Raw genomic sequence first — 20,418 nt, forward strand, 5'->3', positions numbered from 1 at the left:
GGCGCGCGGCGGCGAAGGCGGTGCTGGGGCCCGGGTGCGTGGAGGGAGTTATTAAGGGGGAGGGGGCCGGGGAGGAGGGGCGGAGGGCTGGGCCGCGGTTACGGCGGCTGAAGGGAGACAGCCCGGGCTGGTGGGGGGGCGAGAGCGAAGGCCGCGCGGGGCAGCTCTCGGGCCGGCGCGGGCGGCGGGGAGGGGAGCGGCGGCCGAGGCAACCAGTAAGGGCCGGGCGGCACTGGCGGGGTCCGGAGCTCCGCGCGCCTAGGCCCGCAGGGAGAGAAGGGGCGCGGGCGCGCTGCGCCCCGGGGTCGCGTGCGTGAGCGCGAGCGCCGGGGCGCGCGCGGGGGGCGGGCAGGGACCAGAGGCCAGCGGGGCGGCTGGCGGGCTGCGGGCGGGCTGGCGGGGCCCGAGCCGCCGGGCCGGGGTGGACAGCGGCGGGCCTGCGCCGGCTCCAGCTCGAAGCGCCGGGGCTGGGGGATTCGGCCCTCCCGCTCCCTCTGGCCCGCCTCCCCTCAGTGAGTACCGTCCCCGCCCTTCCTCCGAAGGCGGCTGCTGGGCCAGGGCCTGCGCGAGAGGCCGGGGGTTGGGGTCGCGGCCCGGGGAAGCCGAGTTTCGGATCTGAAGCCGGCGCTCGCCCCTTCCTTGGCACGGGCGCCCCTGACATGTCCACAGGTGCGGCGGGCCGGGCGAGGGGAGCTGTGGCCCCGTCCCCAGTCCCCTGCCTCCGGTAACAAGGGGCAGCTGGCGCCGTCCATTGGCAAGTGACAGGCACTTTACCACTGCCCGACTTCCCCGATCCCAGCCCGTCTCCTACCTGCCCCCACTTCGGGAAACTTCCCTACTACCGCCGGACGGCCCTCGCGGGTGGCAGCGACCAGCCTTGGTTTCTTTTTATATTAAAGCTGCTTAGAGGCTGTCCCCTGATCTGGGCACGTTCCACTTCTGCTTTCCTTACCCTGTTGATGGTTAGAGCTCTTGTAAGAGATATCCAAGTACCCGTGGCTTTGTTTCCAGTGGGTCCTGGTTTATAGAAAGGGCTTTTTAAAGGGAGTCCGAGATCATTTCAGTTTCTTAAACTGTGAGGACTTTTGAAAATTTATGGTTCTAGGTGACAGTTTTGTGCTGATTTTTTCCAGGTGCAAAAAACTGTCAACCAAGGAGCCATGGATAGAAGTGTGGGTGAAACAGAAAATGGAGATGCTTTTCTCGACCTCAAGAAGCAACCGGCTTCCAGATCCCCCCATCGCTATACAAAAGTAGGCTTTGTTATTAATGAAATAGTGTTTCTTTATAGGTGCGGAGATTAGCAACAATGTGCAGAAACTTCATTAGTGCTGTTTAAAGGGGCAGCTCATTCTGACTGACTGTGTGGACTAAAGATTAACTAAAGTTAGGAAAACATTGCTTTGAAACACCCATACTTTAAAATTTGCCCCTAAGTAGGCTTCCACTGAAGGCTCAGATCCTCCCTGTGTGAATCTGTGGATTGGAATATGTTGGCACTTCCCTGGTGACTCAGTGGTACAGAATCTGCCTGCCGATGCAGGAGACCGGGTTTTGATCCCTGAGTCGGAAAGATCCCCTGGAGAAGGAAATGGCAGCCCACTCCAGTACTCCTGCCTGGATAATCCCATGGACAGAGGAGCCTGGCTGACTACAGTCCATGGGGTCGCAGAGAAGAGTCGGACAGGACTTAGCAATCAAACAACAGCAGCAAATGTGTTGGCGCACACTTGGTATAACGGCTGTGTCACTGGCGTGTTACTGCTGACTTAGAGCCCGCAGAGGAAGGATTCCAGCTCTGGGATGCCTTGCAGAAATCTGTGTCCTCTGTGCTGATGTTTCCTTGAGAGGTGAACTCACAGGAGTACTCTTTGGTGTGCTTGCCTAACCAGACTTTTAAATTCTTTTTATGTGCTGTTATAAAATGGATATGGACTCAAGAAAGTAAGACTTTAATCATATTTCCCTTAGCTGAAGACTTGTGGTGATTTCAACTCCTTTAGATACCTGCTTTTCATGGGGTTGGGGGAGGAATCACCTCAAGGTCATGTGTTTATTGAAGCTATTGCTTCACTGTCTTATGGGCTACTGACCATTTCTGAAGCAGTTGACGAGAGCATTGAATTCCTTCCTAGTTCCCTGAAATCTGTTGGGCTGTAGTACATAAAATGTGCTTGGGACTGTTGGTGGGAAGGGTTATGCCCCAGTTGGGCCTTGTATCTGTTACTTCCCTTGTATGAGCCCAATCAAGGACTCTAATGTGGTGGTTGTCCCAGGCTTCCCAGGATGCTGACTGGTTAGTGTTTTAAACTCGGGACTTGTCTGTGCACTGATGCCACTGCTTTTAACTAGCTGTGTGTGTACTGATGCTGCTGCTACTTTTAACTAGCTAATTTTGATTCTTACTAAAAATAAATATTACTCCAATAACATTGGGTACTTTAATTACTTGATAAAATACCCAATATTATTGGAGTTCGTAATATTCATTTTTAGCATAAAAAATTTTTTGAGGACAAGAGTGTTTCCACTTGTAAAAGGTTTTTGGTCAATTTCTATCTTAACCCAATCTGTTTTGGCATAACAGAATATGCAGCGATAGAAAGCAGTTCTTCATTCAGGTTTGGTCTTCCCAAATGTAGTTTGTCTCAAACCTGAGAGTGCTTGAGTAGTATTTCACAACTTAAATTCATTACCTAAAATGTTGACAAGTGAAATCTGAACGGAGAAAGGCTTATTAAAAGAAAGGAAAATGCTTTCATAAATTCATGTGAATTCAGGTCTCCCAGTACTTTTTGAGTAAAAGTTCTGACTGGTACATGATGTTGTACAGTCCAGGCATAGAGGCTGTTGAATCACTTTCACACCCTGATTAGAGGGTAAGATGTATATTTCACTTTTTAATGTATATCCGCCTTTATGAATAAGTCATTTTTAGGAAGATATTATTAATTATAATAATATTAAGAGACTATTAATTTCTCTTAGTGTAGAACTTATGTATGTCTACAGTGAAGATTGAGAAGCTCAGTATTGCCTGTATTTGACAATCTAGCCTCAGAATTCTGCCTCAGTTAGGTAAATGTGCCTTCAAGAAATTTTTTCGGTTAATGACAGTTAAGTTTAGATTCAATGGTCTCTACCCAGTCTAGTTAGAAATAGTTGTACTTTCCACCTTGTTGAAGAGTTTTTAGTTAATGACAATTATAGGGGCTTCCAGGTGGCGCTGGTGGTAAAGTATTTGTCTGCCACTGCAGAAGACACGGGAGACAAGTGTTCGATCCCTGGAGTAGGAAATGGCACCTCACTCCAGTATTCTTGCCTGGAAAATTCTATGGGCAGAGGAGCCTGGCAGGCTTTGTGGTCCATGGGGCTGCAAAGAGTTGGACAGGACTGAGCACAGACACACACAGTTTTAGGGTCACGATTGGGTAGTGTTGGGGTATTAGGTTAGTGCTTTCATATACATTTCTCAATACTCTGGTAATTTTATGTGGGATTTGAAGCAAACTAAGCCTTTTTCCTTTTGAAGGAAGTTTAAAACAGTTCTGTGTTCTTAGGACTATAGTAAATGGTCTGTTGATTCTACTCCTGGAATGATGTTTAAGCCATCCTCCTCCCTATCTACTTATTGGGACCAAACTGTTGGAGTAAATAAAACATTTAGTGATGTTTCTGCCTCTCTTTAACCAACTCTTTCAATGAGACTTTTTAACCAGCTCTCAGGTGGGGCTCATTCTGCTGGTCCACTGACCATGCTTTGAATAACAAGGCTTTCGTCTTCCATGGGGAACTTGAAATATGGTGTTGATGTTGTCAAGGAGCTCAGGTGCATAGTTACTCCTCAGGGTTCAGTTGGTGTATGTTGTGCTTCCATGAATGTCTCAGGAACTCATGTAAGAGTCACACTGGGAGTCAGGCCTCCTCCTAAGCCTCAGTGATTATTAATTTGGATGGTTATAAGTAGACTTATTATATCACTTGCTATTTTGAGGGTTTTGAGCCCTTAATGTGTAAACCTACTCGGGTCCATTTTGCCACATTGGCATTTTTCTGAGATCAGAAGCTATGATTTGGTAGTATTTGAATGGTGCTTTTTTTTTTTTTTTTGAGTGAGTGCATTATGTTTAAGGACTTTGGGAAGTTATAGAGTAGGATCCCACATCAAAAGTCATGGATTAAAAATGGTTTAGACAGTGGTTCTCAAAGTGTGTTGCTTGAAATATCATTTAGTGAAAAGTAAAAGTGTTAGCTGCTCAGTCATGTCTGACTCTCTGCCACCCCATGGAATTTAGCCTGCCAGGCTCCTCTATGGAATTCTCCAGGCAAGAATAATGGAGTGGGTAGCCATTTCCTTCTCCAGGGAATCTTCCCAATCCAGGGACTGAACCTAGGTCTCCTGCATTGTAGGCAGATTCTCTACCATCTGAGCCACCAGGGAAGCCATGGTTGAGTATCATCTGGTAAACTGTTAGAAATAGAAAATCTCGGGCCCCATCTCACAGGCATTGAATCAAACTCTAGGGGTAGGGCCAGCCATCTCTGGCTGAATAACAAGCAATTCAGAGAATTCAGATTCAGGTTTGAGAACCATTAGTTTAGAAAACAGGAGGTAGTGAGGCTTACAAGTGGAAAAAGTTGGGGACTCATTGAATTGCTTCTTGCCTTCTTCAGATGTCCTCTTTTACCAGTTCTTGAGATGCAGTACCTGCTCTTCAATTAGTGATAGCATCTTTTGCCTGAAATGCAAAATAGAAATGCTTGGGACTATCTCACTGTTCAGATCCTTGGTTGTTTTTGTTTCCTTCAGGTAAGAAAACTGATTCTCTTAGATCACAGAGTATTACCTGCTTGGTAATTTTCCTGTTTTGCTCTTGTAGCTTGCTACAGACTCCTTAATGAATGCTGTCACCTGCCAGTTGGACAGGGAATAAAAGCAGAGGACATTTAGAATATTCACCTTGATACTGACCAATGTTAAGCATGCATGTTAAATCTACCCACCTGAAAAATAAGTGTTGGATTATCTGAGTTACCTGTGTGCTCTTCATTGCCTTGACTAGGTATAAATTGGCACCATTTAGTCAGTGTAAGGGTCTTTAAAGGAAACCACCCTGATTTGTGGCTGATGGGCAGTTGGTTACAGTGGTACAGCCATGTTGATGTCTTTGCTTTACGTTTTGTTCTGTTTGTTTCTGTGTGTGTTTGTTTTGCCACGCTGCACGGCTTGCAGGATATTAGTTTCCCAACCAGGGATTGAACCTGGGTGGGCCCCAGCAATGAAAGTGCTGACTGCCAGGGAAAATCATTAAGAAAACAGACAAGCAACTAAGTGGACTGCTTTGAGTAATCATTCTGGCCTTCTTAGAATCAGTTGTGAGCCCTGAAGTCAAGCCTTTGAGAATACCCTTTGATTTAAAGTCTAGGTTGAAATCAGTAGTCAGATAGTCAAGTTTTTGCTATATCAAGATCTCGTTCGGTAACTTCATGAGTGCCTCATGAATTGAGTTAATAGGTGGCATTTCAGTGAGGCACTAAGCTACAAACTTTTAAGCTAGTATAGAAATAGGGGTGCTTGTTTATATTGGGGAAGGCAGAATTACGGTATGAAAAATACAATACCATGTTGAAGTTTCTGCTGTCCAGAAAACCTAACTGGAAGTTCCTAGAGGGGGCTGACTGATAGCACCGCAGATTCTGTCTTGCTAGTGCTCTTTCCTACCTGTTCCAGTTCTGAATCATCTGAAGAAGGTGGGATTCAGGGTCCCCTGCCCCCTTGGGCATCCTCTCCTTGCTCATGGTGGGAACTTCTAGCTAGATAAGGAGCCAGTCACTTCACAGTGGGAGCTTGGGACAGACGTTTGTGGGCAGGGCCTGTGGTTCAGGAAAGGTGCTCCGAGAGGAGCTGGCCTTGGGGAGCCCTGCCCAGGGAGGGGGCAGTGTTTCCAGGGCTCCTCGTGGCCTCAGTGGACAGAGACCACCCCAGCCCTGAGCGACAGAGCTGCTGGAGGGGCCGGGTCCCCTCCTCCACCCTCCAGGAGAAGCAGTGGGAGGATGAGGAGCCGCCGAGACCCACTGCCTGGTGTGGGATCCCCACTTGCCTAACCTGTGTTGCCTTCAGTCACGTTCCTAGCGCCCTGCCTCCCATCCTTGTCCTCTGTGAAATGCAGATAGAATAGTGTCTACCCCATAGGATTTTTGTGGAGGATAAATGAGAAAATGGATGTAAAGTGCTTAGAAAAGTGCCTGACACACAATAAGTGTTAGAAACAGCTTATGACATAATAAGGGTAGGGGGAAGTACTGAAAGATGTAGCTTCTTCAGATACCGACTTTAGATCAACAGGCTTACTTTGTATATGTCACAGTAACCACCTCCATTTTAATATGAAACCATAAAGCAGTATTGCAGATATAGTGCTTCTACTCTAAAAATGATTTTTGTTTCTTTCTGTACTTATTTACCTGCTTACTTGCTTTTATCAGCTGTATAAACACGTTTAAAAGCCAAGGTTTATTTTTATTGTGTTGGCCAGATCAACAGAAAAAGCAGGCTCTCCTTTTTCTTTTTGTCCCTATTTCCATTTTCTTATCTTCACACGAATTCTTTCAATAGAAGAAAGTGTGTGCATCAGATCAGCCACCATTAGAGGCTTGGGCTGAATCCAGGTGCTGCGTCCTGCAGGACCCTACAGAATCTAGTCTGAACCCTGACCTGCTTGTAAGAACTGCTCTGAACGGTGCCCCTTCAGCAAACTTCATGAGTGGGGGATGGGGAAGTGAATCCCACGCACCCTGTGTCGGTCATTTACCATTGCCTGGCTGTCATCTATGGATGCCATTACCCCATTGCTATTTTTAAAAGCTTTCTAAGCCTTTCAGAAAAGTCATGTGACTCATAGATTGAGATATCAGGTCAGTCAGGAACCATCTGAGAGCCTCATGGGCCAAGCCCAAAGTTAGTGGGCGTGTGGAGGGTGGGGACCAGGAGAGGAGGTCAAAGGGGGACCCAGCCCAAATACTGTTCCAGGGACATCTGCCCTCTTCAGGAAGAGCAGGCACACAGGTGAGGTACTGGATCACTTCCAGGGTGCTTGGACAACTAACAGTGAAATAGAAATATCCAAGGTAATCATAAAAAATTGGGCTTTGGGGACTTCCCTGGCAGTCCAGTGGTTAAAACCCCTCATCCCAATACCGGGGGCACGGATATGATGACCGGGGGCATGGATATGATATGATATGATCCCTGGTTGGGAAACTAGGATGCCTGATGCCACAGGGCACAGCGTGCACACACACACACACACACACACCCGCCAAAAATGGACATCTTACTCATGAATTAAACTCAGCTCACAGAAGTAAAGAACATCTCTCTAAGTGACTTGTGTGAAATTCTATATCACATTGTCAACAGAATGCATAGGATTTCTGCAGAAACTGTATAAGGGTTCAACTATTGCTTTGGACTTACATCATTTGCTTTCTACTTTAATTCTGATCGCTGAAAGTGGGTGTCCATGTTAGTAGTTCCCAGATTGTTTGGGAAAGCTTGATACACTTTCTTTAAGGAAGGCTGCTAAACCTAAGAAAATATGTTTACGCTTCTATGGGTGTGGGACTCTTAGGGAATTAGCAGCTTATTCTTGCCCAATCAGGTTTTAGCCACTTATGCAAAAAAGTAAGGTCTCAGATAATAACTCTTCTCTTGACCAGATGATAGTTTCAGTAAATCTGTCCATGATGCAAGTTTCTGTAGGTTGTCAGAACTCTACAAAAGGGTAATCTCTGGTTCCCTCCTGAAGTACTCATAGGGAAGGAACATACTCAGTTCAAAATGAGCACTCTGAAGTATTCTGTTTTTCGCCAAACTTGAAGGTTTTCTTTGAAAAGTATCCCAAAGAGATTCCTTTCCATGAATAATTGCTGTTAAGAACTCCTATGATGGCAAGTTCAAGATGTCTCTTGAGAGACTGGAGAGCAGTGGGGCCAGGGACAGCAGTCATCTGCCTGTACTTGCCACTAAGCCCGGCACACAGGAAGTGTTCTGTGGACAGTTATGAAAGAGCAGACTTTGTATCGACCTAGCTAATGGCTTCTCTCCTCCCTACTTATGTGGAGGATCCTCTCAGGCTGGGAAACCATCTTAAGCAACCTGAGACATTGCTGAAGGTAACAGGTTTAACTCTCTAAAACCCATGAAGAGGATCTCATTTTTCTCCAAATGTTGGGATGGACGTTGGGCCACATTTTGAGAAACATGATTGGTTTAAAGTACTACTTCTTAACCTCTTAGGGTCCAGTAGAGGTCTTTGGATCACCATTGGAGATGAACCCTTATTGCAGAAATTGCACAAATGTGTTCATATGCAGTTTCCTTGATGCTGTGAAACTGGTTTTAGAAGCCCTACTCTCAAGAACAGTGTATAGTTTGACCTAGATGTTTAAAGATGTTATGGAAAGATGTTATTTCCAGCAATTATTACAATCCAAGAATTGTTTTGTTTTCCCAGTTCTTGGCCTATTAATAAAGTAAATGACTCTTTATCCTCTGTAGACAGGTGGGCTGTGTTTTGGCCATTGCATTTGGTCAGAGGCATACCCTGGCACAGATGTTGCTGTTGGCATGGTTGGTGCCCACTTGCACCAACCTTCGTGCCCGTAACTTTGTGCATGTAACTCCCCTTCGTGCTCTTACATGCCTGTCAAGTTTGTGGTCACTTGAGCTGTCACACCTAGTACATGCCAAGCATATAGTTAACAGAGAAAACTGGAATAATATGGGAGAGAAAGGTAAAACATTTTTACCAATCTGAGCCTCTTTTCTGTACCTGAGAGTCGTTGGTGTTTATTAATCTGTAATTAAAGTGATATATCTGTAAAAGGAGAAAGTAAACAAAACACTAACCTTTGGTAACTGAACCTCTTAGTTTGTTTAAAATTTTTTTGTTGTTGAAATAGAATTCACATACATAAAATTCACCTCTTTTAAAATGTACCATTTAGGGACTTTCCTGGTGGTCCAGTGGTTAAGACTCTGAGCTCCCAATGGAGGGAGCATGGGTTTGATCCCTGGTTGGGGAACTAAGATCCCACATGCGGTGTGTCCAATAAATAAAACATTAAAAAAAAATAAAATGTACCATTTAGTGGTTTTTAGTAAATTCGAAAAGTTGTACAGCCATCACTACTATCTAATTTGAGACTGTTTTCATCTCCACAAACACTACCCACTAGCAGTCACCCCCCATAGTTCCCTTCCCCCAGCCCCTGGCAACCATTAACCTACTTTCTCATTCTATGGATATACCCATTTTCAAAGTTGCATATAGACAGAATCACACAATATGTGGCCTCTTGTATCTGACTTCTTTCACTTAACATAGTGTTTTCAAGGCTCATATTGTATTAGGACTTACTCTGTTGCATTGCTAACTATTGCATTGTATAGGTTTATAATTTTTCAGTTCTCTTTGGTATGTAACTTGGAGGGGAATTGCTAGGTCATGTGTTTAACTTTCTGAGGAACTGCCACCATTTTCCACAATAACTGCACAATTTTCATTCCCATCAGCAGTGATAGAGGGTTCCAGTTTCTCTACATCCTTGTCAATACTATTTTCTTTTCTTTTTTTTTTAAACAGCAGTCCTGGTAGACATGAAGTGGTATCTCATTTCAGCAACAGCTATAGTAATAATAGAGAACACCTATCACTTGGGCTCCCTGTTATCATTTGGAGTTAAAACATTTCAGAGCCACACTGTTTAGAAACTTTGTATATTGAGAATATACCTATTTAAGGATGAAGTTATATTGTCCTTGTTTTAATAGTATCCTGGGGTTCTTAGTTTAATATTGGATTTGTGAATGGTGAAGTGAGGGGTGTGTACTCATCTTTGGGCTGCTTCAAATAGCAGAAGACTGCAGTGTTTTTTCCTGCAGTGTATGTATAAGTATTTCCTATATTGCACGGTCCTTCCTGTTTTTACTGGGAAATGTTTTTTAAGCCCTCCTGTTCTTAGGATTTCTGTGTTGTTATATCTTCTGTCCTTGTAACTACTGTTGGTCCATCCACCCCACCCCTCACCACCAAGCTGTGTCACTCCTGCCTGTCTGACGTTGTTCACCACACAGATTTCACTGGCCTCCACTCCCTACTGACAGTTTGCAGGTGGTATGTCAGCGCTTTGACAGTGTTTTTCAGAATTTTTAGTAGCCTCTAGACATTTTCTTATATTTGGGATTCTGTTTATCTCAACATTCCCAATTTTTCTAGGTATTTCTACCCAGTTAATAAGACACAAATCATAAGTGAATCATAAATAAATGTGGACACCTGATTGATATCCTGGTATTAAAACTAAAATGTCTTATTCTCAGGCATTTTGCTATCATGGAGAAAACATTTAGGTGCCTCAGGTGTCTGATGACACTGGCTGATTTCATGGCATGCTTCTATGCAGTGATTCCTAAAGACTGGAGAGTAACTGTGTCCCTCCATATTCACCCCAAGATAGGGGAAGCGGTGATCAGACAAGCAGCAAGTGTTCTGTGCTGAGGTCTGTGACTACAGTGTTGGAGAAGCCCTGGCACAGTGGTATGTGCGTTTTTGCAAAGCAGTTGTAGCATTTTACTGGTACTGAACATTTGGGAATTGCTATTTTTAGTTTACTGTGAAAATGTTTATATAAAAAGGAGGCAATGGTTTTGTGTATATTCATCTATATGAGCAGGTGTGTGTGTGTGTATGACATCGGTTCAGTCTCTCAGTCGTGTCTGACTCTTTGCAACCCTGTGGACCGCAGCACGCCAGGCCTCCCTGTCCATCACCAACTCCTGGAGCCTACTCAAACTCATGTCAGTAGAGTCGGTGATGCCATCCAACCATCTCATCCTCTGTCGTCACCTTCTCCTCCTGCCTTCAATCTTTCCCAGCATCAGGGTCTTTTCCAGTGAGTTAGTTCTTCGCATCAGGTGGCCAAAGTATTGGAGCTTCAGCTTCCACATCAGTCCTTCCAATGAATATTCAGGACTGATTTGCTTTAGGATGGACTGGTTGGATCTTCTTGCCATCCAAGGGACTCCCAAGAGTCTTCTCCAACACCATAGTGCAAAAGCATCAATTTGTTGGCACTCAGCTTTATTTATGGTCCAGCTCTCACATCCATACATGACTATTGGAAAAACCATAGCTTTGACTGGATGGACCTTTGTTGGCAAAGTAATGTCTCTGCTTTTTAATATGGTGTCTAGGTTCATCATAGCTTTTCTTCCAAGGAGCAAGCGTCTTTTAATTTCATGGCTGCAGTCACCATCTGCAGTGACTTTGAAGCCCAAGATAATAAAGTCTGTGACTGTTTCCATTGTTTCCTCATCTATTTGCCATGAAGTGATGGGACCAGATGCCATAATTTTACTTTAGTGAATGTTGAATTTTAAGCAAGCTTTTTCACTCTGTTCTTTCATCTTCATCAAGAAGCTCTTCAGTTCCTTTTCACTTTCTGCCATAAGAGTGGTGTTATCTGCATATCTCAGGTTATTGATATTTCTTCCAGCAATCTTGATTCCAGCTTGTGCTTCATCCAGCCTGGCATTTCACATGATGTACTCTGCATATAAGTTAAATAAGCAGGGTGACAGTAGACAGCCTTGACGTACTTCTTTTCCAATTTGGAACCAGTCTGTTGTTCCATGTCCGGTTCTAACTGTTGCTTCTTGACCTGCATACAGATTTCTCAGGAGGCAAGTAAGGTGGTCTAGTATTCCCATCTCTTTAAGAATTTTCCAAATTTTGTTGTGATCCACACAGTCAAAGGCTTTGGCATAGTCAGTGAAGCAGAAGTAGATGTTTTTCTGGAACTCTCTTGCTTTTTCTATGATCCAGCAGATGTTGGCAATTTGATCTCTGATTCCTCTGCCTTTTCTAAATGCAGCTTGAACATATGAAAGTTCTCGGTTCATGTACTGTTGAAGCCTGGCTTGGAGAATTTTGAGCATTACTTGGTTAGCGTGTGAGATGAGTGCAATTGTGCAGTAATTTGAACATTCTTTGACATTGCCTTTCTTTGGGATTAGAATGAAAACTGATCTTTTCCAGTCCTGTGGCCACTGCTGAGTTTTCCAGATTTGCTGGCATATTTGAGTGCAGCACTTAAACAGCATCATCTTTCAGGACTTGAAATAACTCAGCTGGAATTCCATCACCTCCACTAGCTTTGTTCATAGTGATAATTCCTAAGGCCCACTTGACTTTGGACTCCAGGATGTCTGGCTCTAGCTGAGGGATCACACCATCGTGGTTATCTGGGTCATGAAGATCTTTTTTGTATAGTTATTCTGTGTATTCATGCCACCTTTTCTTAATATCTTCTGTTTCTGTTAGGTCTATACCATTTCTGTCCTTTATTGAGCCCATCTTTGCATGAAATGTTCCCTTGGTGTATCTAATTTTCTTGAAGAGATCTCTAGTTTTTCCCATTCTGTTGTTTTCCTTTATTTCTTTGCATTGACCACTGAGGAAGGTTTTCTTATCTCTCCTTGCTATTCTTTGGAAGTCTGCATTCAAATGGGTATATCTTTCCTTTTCTCCTTTGCCTTTAGCTTCTCTTCTTTTCTCATTTTCGAGGTATATAACATACCTGGAAGCAAATGAGGATACCGAGTTACCAAACCTCGAATTCTTACACCATTCTCACTTAAAGGAACTTGGATTTCTCAGAGAAATGGCTGACTCTTAAGACTAGGACAGGATGGGTACATGTCATGCAGAAAGTAAAAATGTGCTTTTTAAAAAATAATGGGGGACTTGCCTGGTAGTCCAGTGGTTAAGACTCTGTGCTTCTACTACGGGGGTGCAGGTTTGATCCTTGGTTGGGGAATTAAGATCCTGCATGGCAGGCATCACGGTTAAATAAATAAAAATTGCAAATGATGGGGTGTGCCCAAAGGATACAGGAGCCAGTTTGAAGAGGCTCTCAGTTTGAGCATCAAAATAGTTAAGGAGAGGGATTGTGAATGTTAAGGACACGTACACCAACTAAATGGTATATGGGTGTTTGGGATGCTTTTTTTCCCCTTGCAATTTCACTATTCAATGAAAAGAAAATCTGTCCCCTTGTAAGCTGGATTCTGACGCGTTTGAGACGAGTCAGTTAGCGGAACGTTGTCTATAAGCCTGAGCTGCCACGCCTTCTCAGCGTTCAGTGTGTGGGGTATATCATTGGATGGAAGTTTATGAGAGAGTGTGTTTTAGCAATAAACTGATCACTTACATTGTTTGTCACTTATGCCTGAGCGGCTGTTGAGAACCTTGAGCCGACTTTGTCCTTTCAGGAGTAAGCCAGGGTGTAAATAAATAAGAACTGTGTGAACTGCTTAATGTAGACACTCAGTTACTGATAACAAAAGTAAGTTGAAAATATGTGACCTAAGAAATATTGTTCAAAATCACCATATGATTTCTCTTTCTAGGAGGAGCTCTTGGATATTAAAGAACGCCCTCATTCCAAACAGAGGCCTTCGTGCCTCTCTGAGAAATACGACAGGTATTTATGGGGGGTCAGCTTCTTGTTATACTAAACTTAGTAAATTAAGAGTTGTATTATTATGCTAGAATTAACAAGTGGGGAGATTTCAGGGGTGATGACATTGGGTTTCCACACGAATACATTGCAAGTAAGCTTGAAGTGGCATCTCATTGCACTGTCGTCTTCATCACCTTCATTATTGATTAGCTAAAATTCAGAGATATAAGCTGCAGAGAACTCCAGGGACAACTGAACCAGTTCCCTTTCAACTAACTGGTGATGAAACGAACACTAGAAGATGACTTGGTCAGAGGCACACAGTCACAAAGCAGAGTTGACTTGAGCACAGGAGTCCCAGCCAGGGCCTTTTCTCTCTACCAGTGATTTTTTGCACATGCTTTTGAGGGTTCTTCTTCAAGGGCCTGCCTCGGGTAGGATGATCAGCAGAACTCTGAGCCTTTTATCAGCCCCCTCCCCACCAAACAGGAGAACCATTAGGCCAATCAGATTAGTCCTTTTGCATCTTGTGCTCCCTCAAAAGAAGTAGAAAGCTTTGGTTTGAGAAGGCCATAGCTAACAGTGGTCTGAAAGTCTCTTACAATAACCTTACGTTGCATTTCTTATGGTTATCTTAAGACTCTAAGGTCACTTAAATATCAAGGTAAATACTTCATATTGGCCCACATTTTTTTCAAAGAATATAAAGTGTTTAATTGTTTGGTAAAATAGGACATGCTTTTTTAAAAATTTTGCATATGGACGGTTCATAGCGTTGCTGAATCTGGACTTCACACCACTTACCCCTGGTAAGGGTGATCCTTGAATAATGGCTTTTCCAACTGGTTAGTATTTTTTGCTGAGTCTCAGATTAGCTGGAGTTTTGGGTTTTTTGTTTTTTGGGTTTTTTTTCCTTCATTAAAGCTGTAAAGGTTTTTTTATGCCTCAAATTGAATTTTCTTGTTACAGCTTTTCCTTGGCATAAAATAAATTTATCATGGGCATACGTACTCACTTTAATCCTGAAGTGGAGACATTGTGCCTAATAATATTGATGATAATGAAAATAAGAGACAGAGGAAAGGGCTTCTCATTCTGCTATTTCTCTTCTCTCAGACAAGTAAGATTTATTGGGTTCTTACACTCCAAGTGATCCTTTATTATGAGGAGTTTGAGACCTAGCGGTTCACTGACTTACTGAAGAAATGTTGCATTGCTGCCTGCTGTGTGGCAAGTACTGTGTGTCAGGTGCTGCCAGCTGCCACACCATCATCCCGGACTCTGGGTCTGTGCAAGGATACAGATACTCCTGAGAGCCGGTTATGACCGCCATCACAGGCTGTGAAGGACAAGTGCAGGGTGCGGTGCTAGTGTGCAGCATAGCCTGGTCTGACCTGGGGGCGGGGAAGTCCTTTTTGCACAAGGCTGAAGGACATAGCTCAGTAAGGGGTCCAGAGGTCCCAGTCAGTGGTGGCAGAGCTGGAGTTTGGTACCAGATCATTAGGCTCCAGAGCTTCTGCTCTGCACATGGCACCACCTGCCACCCCATCATTAGCATGGGAGTAACAATATCAGACCTAGACTACGCACCTTCAAGGGAAAACCCAAGACTATGCATAGAAACTCTGGGAGAATGTATACCAAGTGTTCCAGGAGCTGCTTCTAGTGAGAGGGTTAAGGGGCTTTCCCTGCCTGTACTGATCTTCAGTAAACTGAGTAATCAGTATTTAGGGAGCATTTCTTTGTATAGACAGGGGTAGATACACCCACTCTCAGACCATTACTTTTCAAGTGACTATTGCTATTACATGAACAGTAGCAAAGTACTGCAGAATTTGTTAGTTGTTTTTATTTTGAAAGAGGGAACCATTCTGATGGCCACCATGAAGTTTCCTATTGGAAAGGGGTTTCCATGACCTGTCACCTGCAGTGGTAGAAGCTAGACTACCTGTGTAGTTTGTGGCACAGCAGCTGACTGTGGTGCCCTTTGATTTGCAGTGATGGTGTCTGGGACCCTGAGAAGTGGCACGCCTCCCTCTACCCAGCTTCAGGGCGGAGCTCACCGGTGGAAAGCCTGAAGAAAGAGCTGGACACGGACCGGCCTTCCCTCGTGCGCAGGATAGTAGGTAAGCAGTCTCCAAGAGGTGGGAGCAGCGATTTCAGAGGCAGTGCCCTTCGCTTCTGGCTTCATTCATAGCTGTGAGAGTTTTGGGCATTGGGAGAAAGTACCATTATCAGAAAACTGACTTAACAGTTCATTTATGATTACCTGGCAAGTAAAATCATAGCCCTGCTGTGTGGCCATGGTGAGTAGATTTGCTTTTGTCTTCTCTGAACAGTAACTTTAAAAGAGCAGAAGTTCTAGATTTTGATCAAACTCAGTTTATCATTTATTAAAGTAGATCGTGCTTTTGGTGTCAATGCCTAAGAAAACTGTCTAAACCCACTGTCATAGATTTCCTTCTTCTTCTAGAAGCTTTATAGTTTTAAGGATCACATTTATATCTATGATCCACTTTGAATTAATTTTTGTATGTGATAGCAATGTGAAGATAAGGCTTTTTTGGCGTATGGATGGTCAGCTGTTCAATACCATTTGTTGAAGAGAGACTTTAACTTTTAAAGTAGCTACTGTTTGAAATAATGACACCTACTATAGTTTATAAGAATTTAGTCAGGGGACTTGCCTGGCAGTCCAGTGGTTAACACTCTGCGTTTCCCCTGCAGGGGGTGCATGTTTGATCCCTGGTCCGGGAAATCCCATGGACAGAGAAGCCTGGCAGGCTACGGTCCAGGGGGTCACAAAGAGTTGGACACCACTGAACGACTGAACACACACACCGGGACTAAGATCCTGCATACCATGCTGTACAACCAAAAAAAAAGAAAAAATTTAGTTAAAAGGACTGTGGAGATTAATCATGGAAAGTTATTGACATTTCTTCCTCCAGAGAGATGAAGCAAAAGGCCTAATCTTTGTTAAATACGTGAACTCTCTGGCTGTTTCAGTGGTGACTCTTTCCCAGGACCCCAGTGGCCACCAGTCACGGACACACCCCCCAGGGAGGAGAACTACCCCTGCTGGTTCACCTGACTCTCTCTTTCTGGCATCTTTGCAGATCCACGAGAGCGTGTGAAGGAAGATGACTTAGATGTTGTTCTCAGCCCACAGAGACGCAGCTTTGGAGGGGGCTGCCATGTGACGGCTGCCGTCAGCTCCCGGCGCTCAGGAAGCCCGCTGGAGAAAGACAGCGATGGGCTCCGCCTGCTTGGCGGACGCAGGATCGGCAGCGGGAGGATCATCTCTGCTCGGACCTTTGAGAAGGATCACCGTCTTAGCGAGAAGGACCTGCGAGACTTGAGAGACAGAGACCGCGAGAGGGACTACAAGGACAAGCGTTTCAGGGTTTGTCTCCTCGATCCTCTGGCACCTTGTGTATGCACTTCATTTATACCAGTTTAGTCTGATGCTCCTTGAGCATGTCCCATTCTTAGTCCAGAGGGAGGAGCCGAGAGCTGGGTGGGGAGCAGCATCAGTCCACCACAGAGCATCTTCATCACACTGCTGAGCATCACTTAATTCATCAGGACTTGGACTGAGGTAGAATGCCTTGACTAGAATCTTACTCTTTATTTTGCGTTGTGTACTTTTCCAGAGGGAGTTTGTGGATAGTAAGCGTGTCTTTGGTGAGCGTAGAAGAAACGATTCCTACACAGAAGAAGAACCAGAATGGTTCTCAGCTGGACCCACGAGTCAGTCTGAAACCATTGAGCTGACTGGCTTTGATGATAAGATACTGGAAGAAGACCATAAGGGGAGAAAAAGAACAAGGCGACGAACAGCCTCTGTGAAGGAAGGTCAGCAAAACCTTTGGGAGGGAAAGCTCACTGTTCTGAAATGAGACATGTTTATAGTTGGTTTAATTGTACACTTAGAGATAGACAGCAGTGGCAAGCAAGCTTAGAAGTGCCAAGTTTTTAATAGTGACACTGCTTCCTATGCGTGAGTTCACTGTGTTTAGGCTGCACGTCTCCTCAACTTGCGTCCTGCCTGCGGTGCTAAACAGAACGGTCTCCCCCTACCCAGTAAGAGCACTGTGTACACAAAAGGGCCCCCCAGAGGTAAGAGTATGTGACAGAAATAACGAGGGGTCTCGTTTACTGAGCACGTGTATACTGGACATGCGATAAGCACTTTGTCTATATAATCCTACTTCTAACAACCCTGTGAGGTAGATACTGTTGTACCCATCTTACAGATGAGCAAATGGAGACATGGGTGGCTCCTGTGACTTGTCCGTGGACGCTGAGGAAGTGAGTAGTGAAGTTGAGAAAGATGCTTGTGCTTCTGAGCCCACCTCCCTCACCATGGTGGTAGGCCTTCCTAGTCAGCTGTCACTTGACTTCTCCCAGACCCACTTTTTCAGGCACCTCCCTGGCTAAACTGAAGAAGCTAGAGCTGAAGTGTGAGGGATGCCTGCTGCAGGGTGGGGGCTCATAGTCGTGTTCAGGGCAGTGACCAGACTGGTGGTCTTGGGAGGAAGCAGTGAAGAGGCAAGTGGGCAACTTGAGAGACTTTGCAGTTAAACTGCCTTTGAGAGATGCCTTTGTCTTGTCTCAGGTAGGCAAAGGCAACACCACCAAGTGTGATCTGTTCACCTAATTGTAAAGATCAGGCTTCTGGTGAGAAAAAGCCCATCTTTTTCTTAACTAAGATGAAATATGAATTTCAGCCATTCCTGTATCAACAAGGAAGGAACCAAAAGTAGCAAAATGTATCAGTAGTGTCACCTCCTCACCTCACAGATGCAAAAAGAGACAGGCCTGGAAAGAGGTGACAACGGGGACCCGCCCCGTGGGTTTAATGGCAGAGCCTCAAGTAGAATCCAGGGGTCCTGGCTCTGTCACCCCCATTGGTTAATTACCCTAGGGACTGTCTTTAAGATGAATACATCCTCTAGTTGTCTCTTGGCTGCAAGAATGAAAGGACGGGGAGGGCTGACGAGTGCCTTTGAGCCCATTTATGTGTGTATTTTAGCTTTCCATTGAACTCGGTATGTTGAGTTCTTTGCAGGCACATCACGGTGCTAGGAGTATAGCCATCAACAAAACAGACGTGTTCTTTGCCTGCATGGTTTTAACACAGTGTGTGTTGAGCACCTAGTATGTAGGGCCTAGTGCTAGGTATTGTATATGTTGTGACGAATGAAAGTTTGAATATGTATTGCACTTAAAAACAAAAAAAATTATCTGGAAGGAGGAAATGGTTAAAGCCCTCCATTGATAGAAAATTTTAATTTGTGTTCTCTCTAATGAAAAATTTGTATTCATTCTGTACTTCCCTGGCTGCCCAGTGGTTAAGACTCCTCCATACTTCCACTGTAGGGGCATGGGTTCGATCCCTGGTCAGGGAACTAAGATAATCCCATATGCTGCACTGCAAGGCCAAAAAAAGAAAAGTATATGTTCATTCTGAAATATGATAAAACTTAATCTTTAGTTATCTTTCCTGGGTCCTTGGCTTTGGAGACTATCATAATACATGGCCAGTTGTGTTTGTCTGCTAGAGCATATTCCTACCCACTGTCAGTTGTTAGACCCAGTTTGCTCTCAAGCTGGCATAAACTTACACACAGGGCACTTTTGCTGCTTGCAAAAGCCATTCATCTGTTAAGAGATGTTCTCATCTCCACACAGAAGAACAGGAGAATCATTAAAGCTTTTTTGTGAGCATTTGAACTAATTTCAGACTCTGCTGGCTCTCATAGTGAAGTAGGCAGACAGGTTCCAGTGGGTTCAATGAGTTAGAAGCACTGCTCTAGTGGAAAAGGACACAGACTTGGCACTGATTAGGCTGTTGTTTGCCTTTTCTAGGGTTTGGTTTCTTTGTCTGTAAAATGAGGAAAATACCTCCACCAAAGTAGTAGTTTTAGTTAAACGTCAGTCAGCCTCTGCTGGCTGGCAGTGCGTGTGCGCTGACGCACTGCCTTGTCCGAGGCACATAAACGCCGTCTTGCTGGGCCTTAGGCCCTCAGAAGGCCCGGGGCCCTGCGGGGGCGGGCACCTCTGCAGAGGGCCAGTGCTGCCGTCGGGCACAGCACAGAGCACGGTGTGGAGGAGCACTGCTGCCCCCCCACCCCCACCCCCGGCTGACGTTTCCGCCACCTGATGGTATCAAGACCTGGGTGAGCAGGTCACCTCACCTTTCAGCTGCTGTAGTCCCCTGCCTTGCTGTCTAGCTTTTTGAAGTGTTGATGGAACCAAAGCAGATGATAGCACGTAGCCTCTCTTGGTCTAGAATATCCTGGCTGAGTGATAACAAGACTGTAGGCCTGTTGGTGCCTTTGGAGAAGGGATGGGTCCAGGCTTTGGCACTCTTTTTTTTCCTCTAGGAGGACTTCATATCTGCTGTGATCTTGAAACCATAAGCAGCTCTTCCACAGGTGCTTTTGCAGGGGAAGGGCTTTGGGAGCTCTGTTCTTCAGATTAAAAAGTCGAGTTTCCTATCTCTCTCAGTGCACTTACTTTAAAAGAAAAAGAAAAGAGTGGGGTTGTTTTTATCTGAAGGATTTTGCTTTATGCCCATCCTCTGGCTAAAACTAAGATGTTAGCTTCCCTTATCTTCCCATCCTAACAACTGGACGTAACTGAGTTTTACATGTACCAGGCACTGCACAGTAAGGCAAAGCTGATGAGTCTCATCAGACTGTTAATATAGTGTGATGTGTACTCTGAGAGATAACACAAACATTGTAGAGAAGGCGGCGATTAATTTTCTGGTAAAACTGAGTAGGCAGGACATACTTCCCAGTGAAGGTGACATTTGAACTTTACCTTGAAAGATGAACTACAGTCAGTGGGCAAGTGAAAATTGCCCTTGGACTAGGTTTC

General features: G+C 44.7%; 1 protein-coding gene across 6 annotated transcripts in view; it reads left to right on the top strand.

Moving 5' to 3' along the window:
* EIF4ENIF1 (eukaryotic translation initiation factor 4E nuclear import factor 1) overlaps positions 1–20,418 on the top strand; it is a 38,797-nt gene continuing 18,379 nt past the window's right edge. For 4 of the 6 annotated variants that reach the window (XM_061141500.1, XM_061141503.1, XM_061141504.1 and 1 more), the window contains exons 1-6: positions 151–215; positions 1,134–1,253; positions 13,475–13,548; positions 15,526–15,653; positions 16,647–16,933; positions 17,184–17,385. In XM_061141500.1, the coding sequence (XP_060997483.1) occupies positions 1,161–1,253; positions 13,475–13,548; positions 15,526–15,653; positions 16,647–16,933; positions 17,184–17,385 (784 nt within the window). In that variant the 5' untranslated portion in view covers positions 151–215; positions 1,134–1,160. Of the gene's footprint in view, positions 35–150; positions 216–403; positions 513–1,133; positions 1,254–13,474; positions 13,549–15,525; positions 15,654–16,646; positions 16,934–17,183; positions 17,386–20,418 lie in introns of those variants that run through there. The other 2 variants (XM_061141501.1, XM_061141502.1) reach the window with 2 other exon arrangements.

This window comes from Dama dama, chromosome 5, assembly GCF_033118175.1.
Source record: "Dama dama isolate Ldn47 chromosome 5, ASM3311817v1, whole genome shotgun sequence".
NCBI lineage: Eukaryota > Metazoa > Chordata > Mammalia > Artiodactyla > Cervidae > Dama > Dama dama.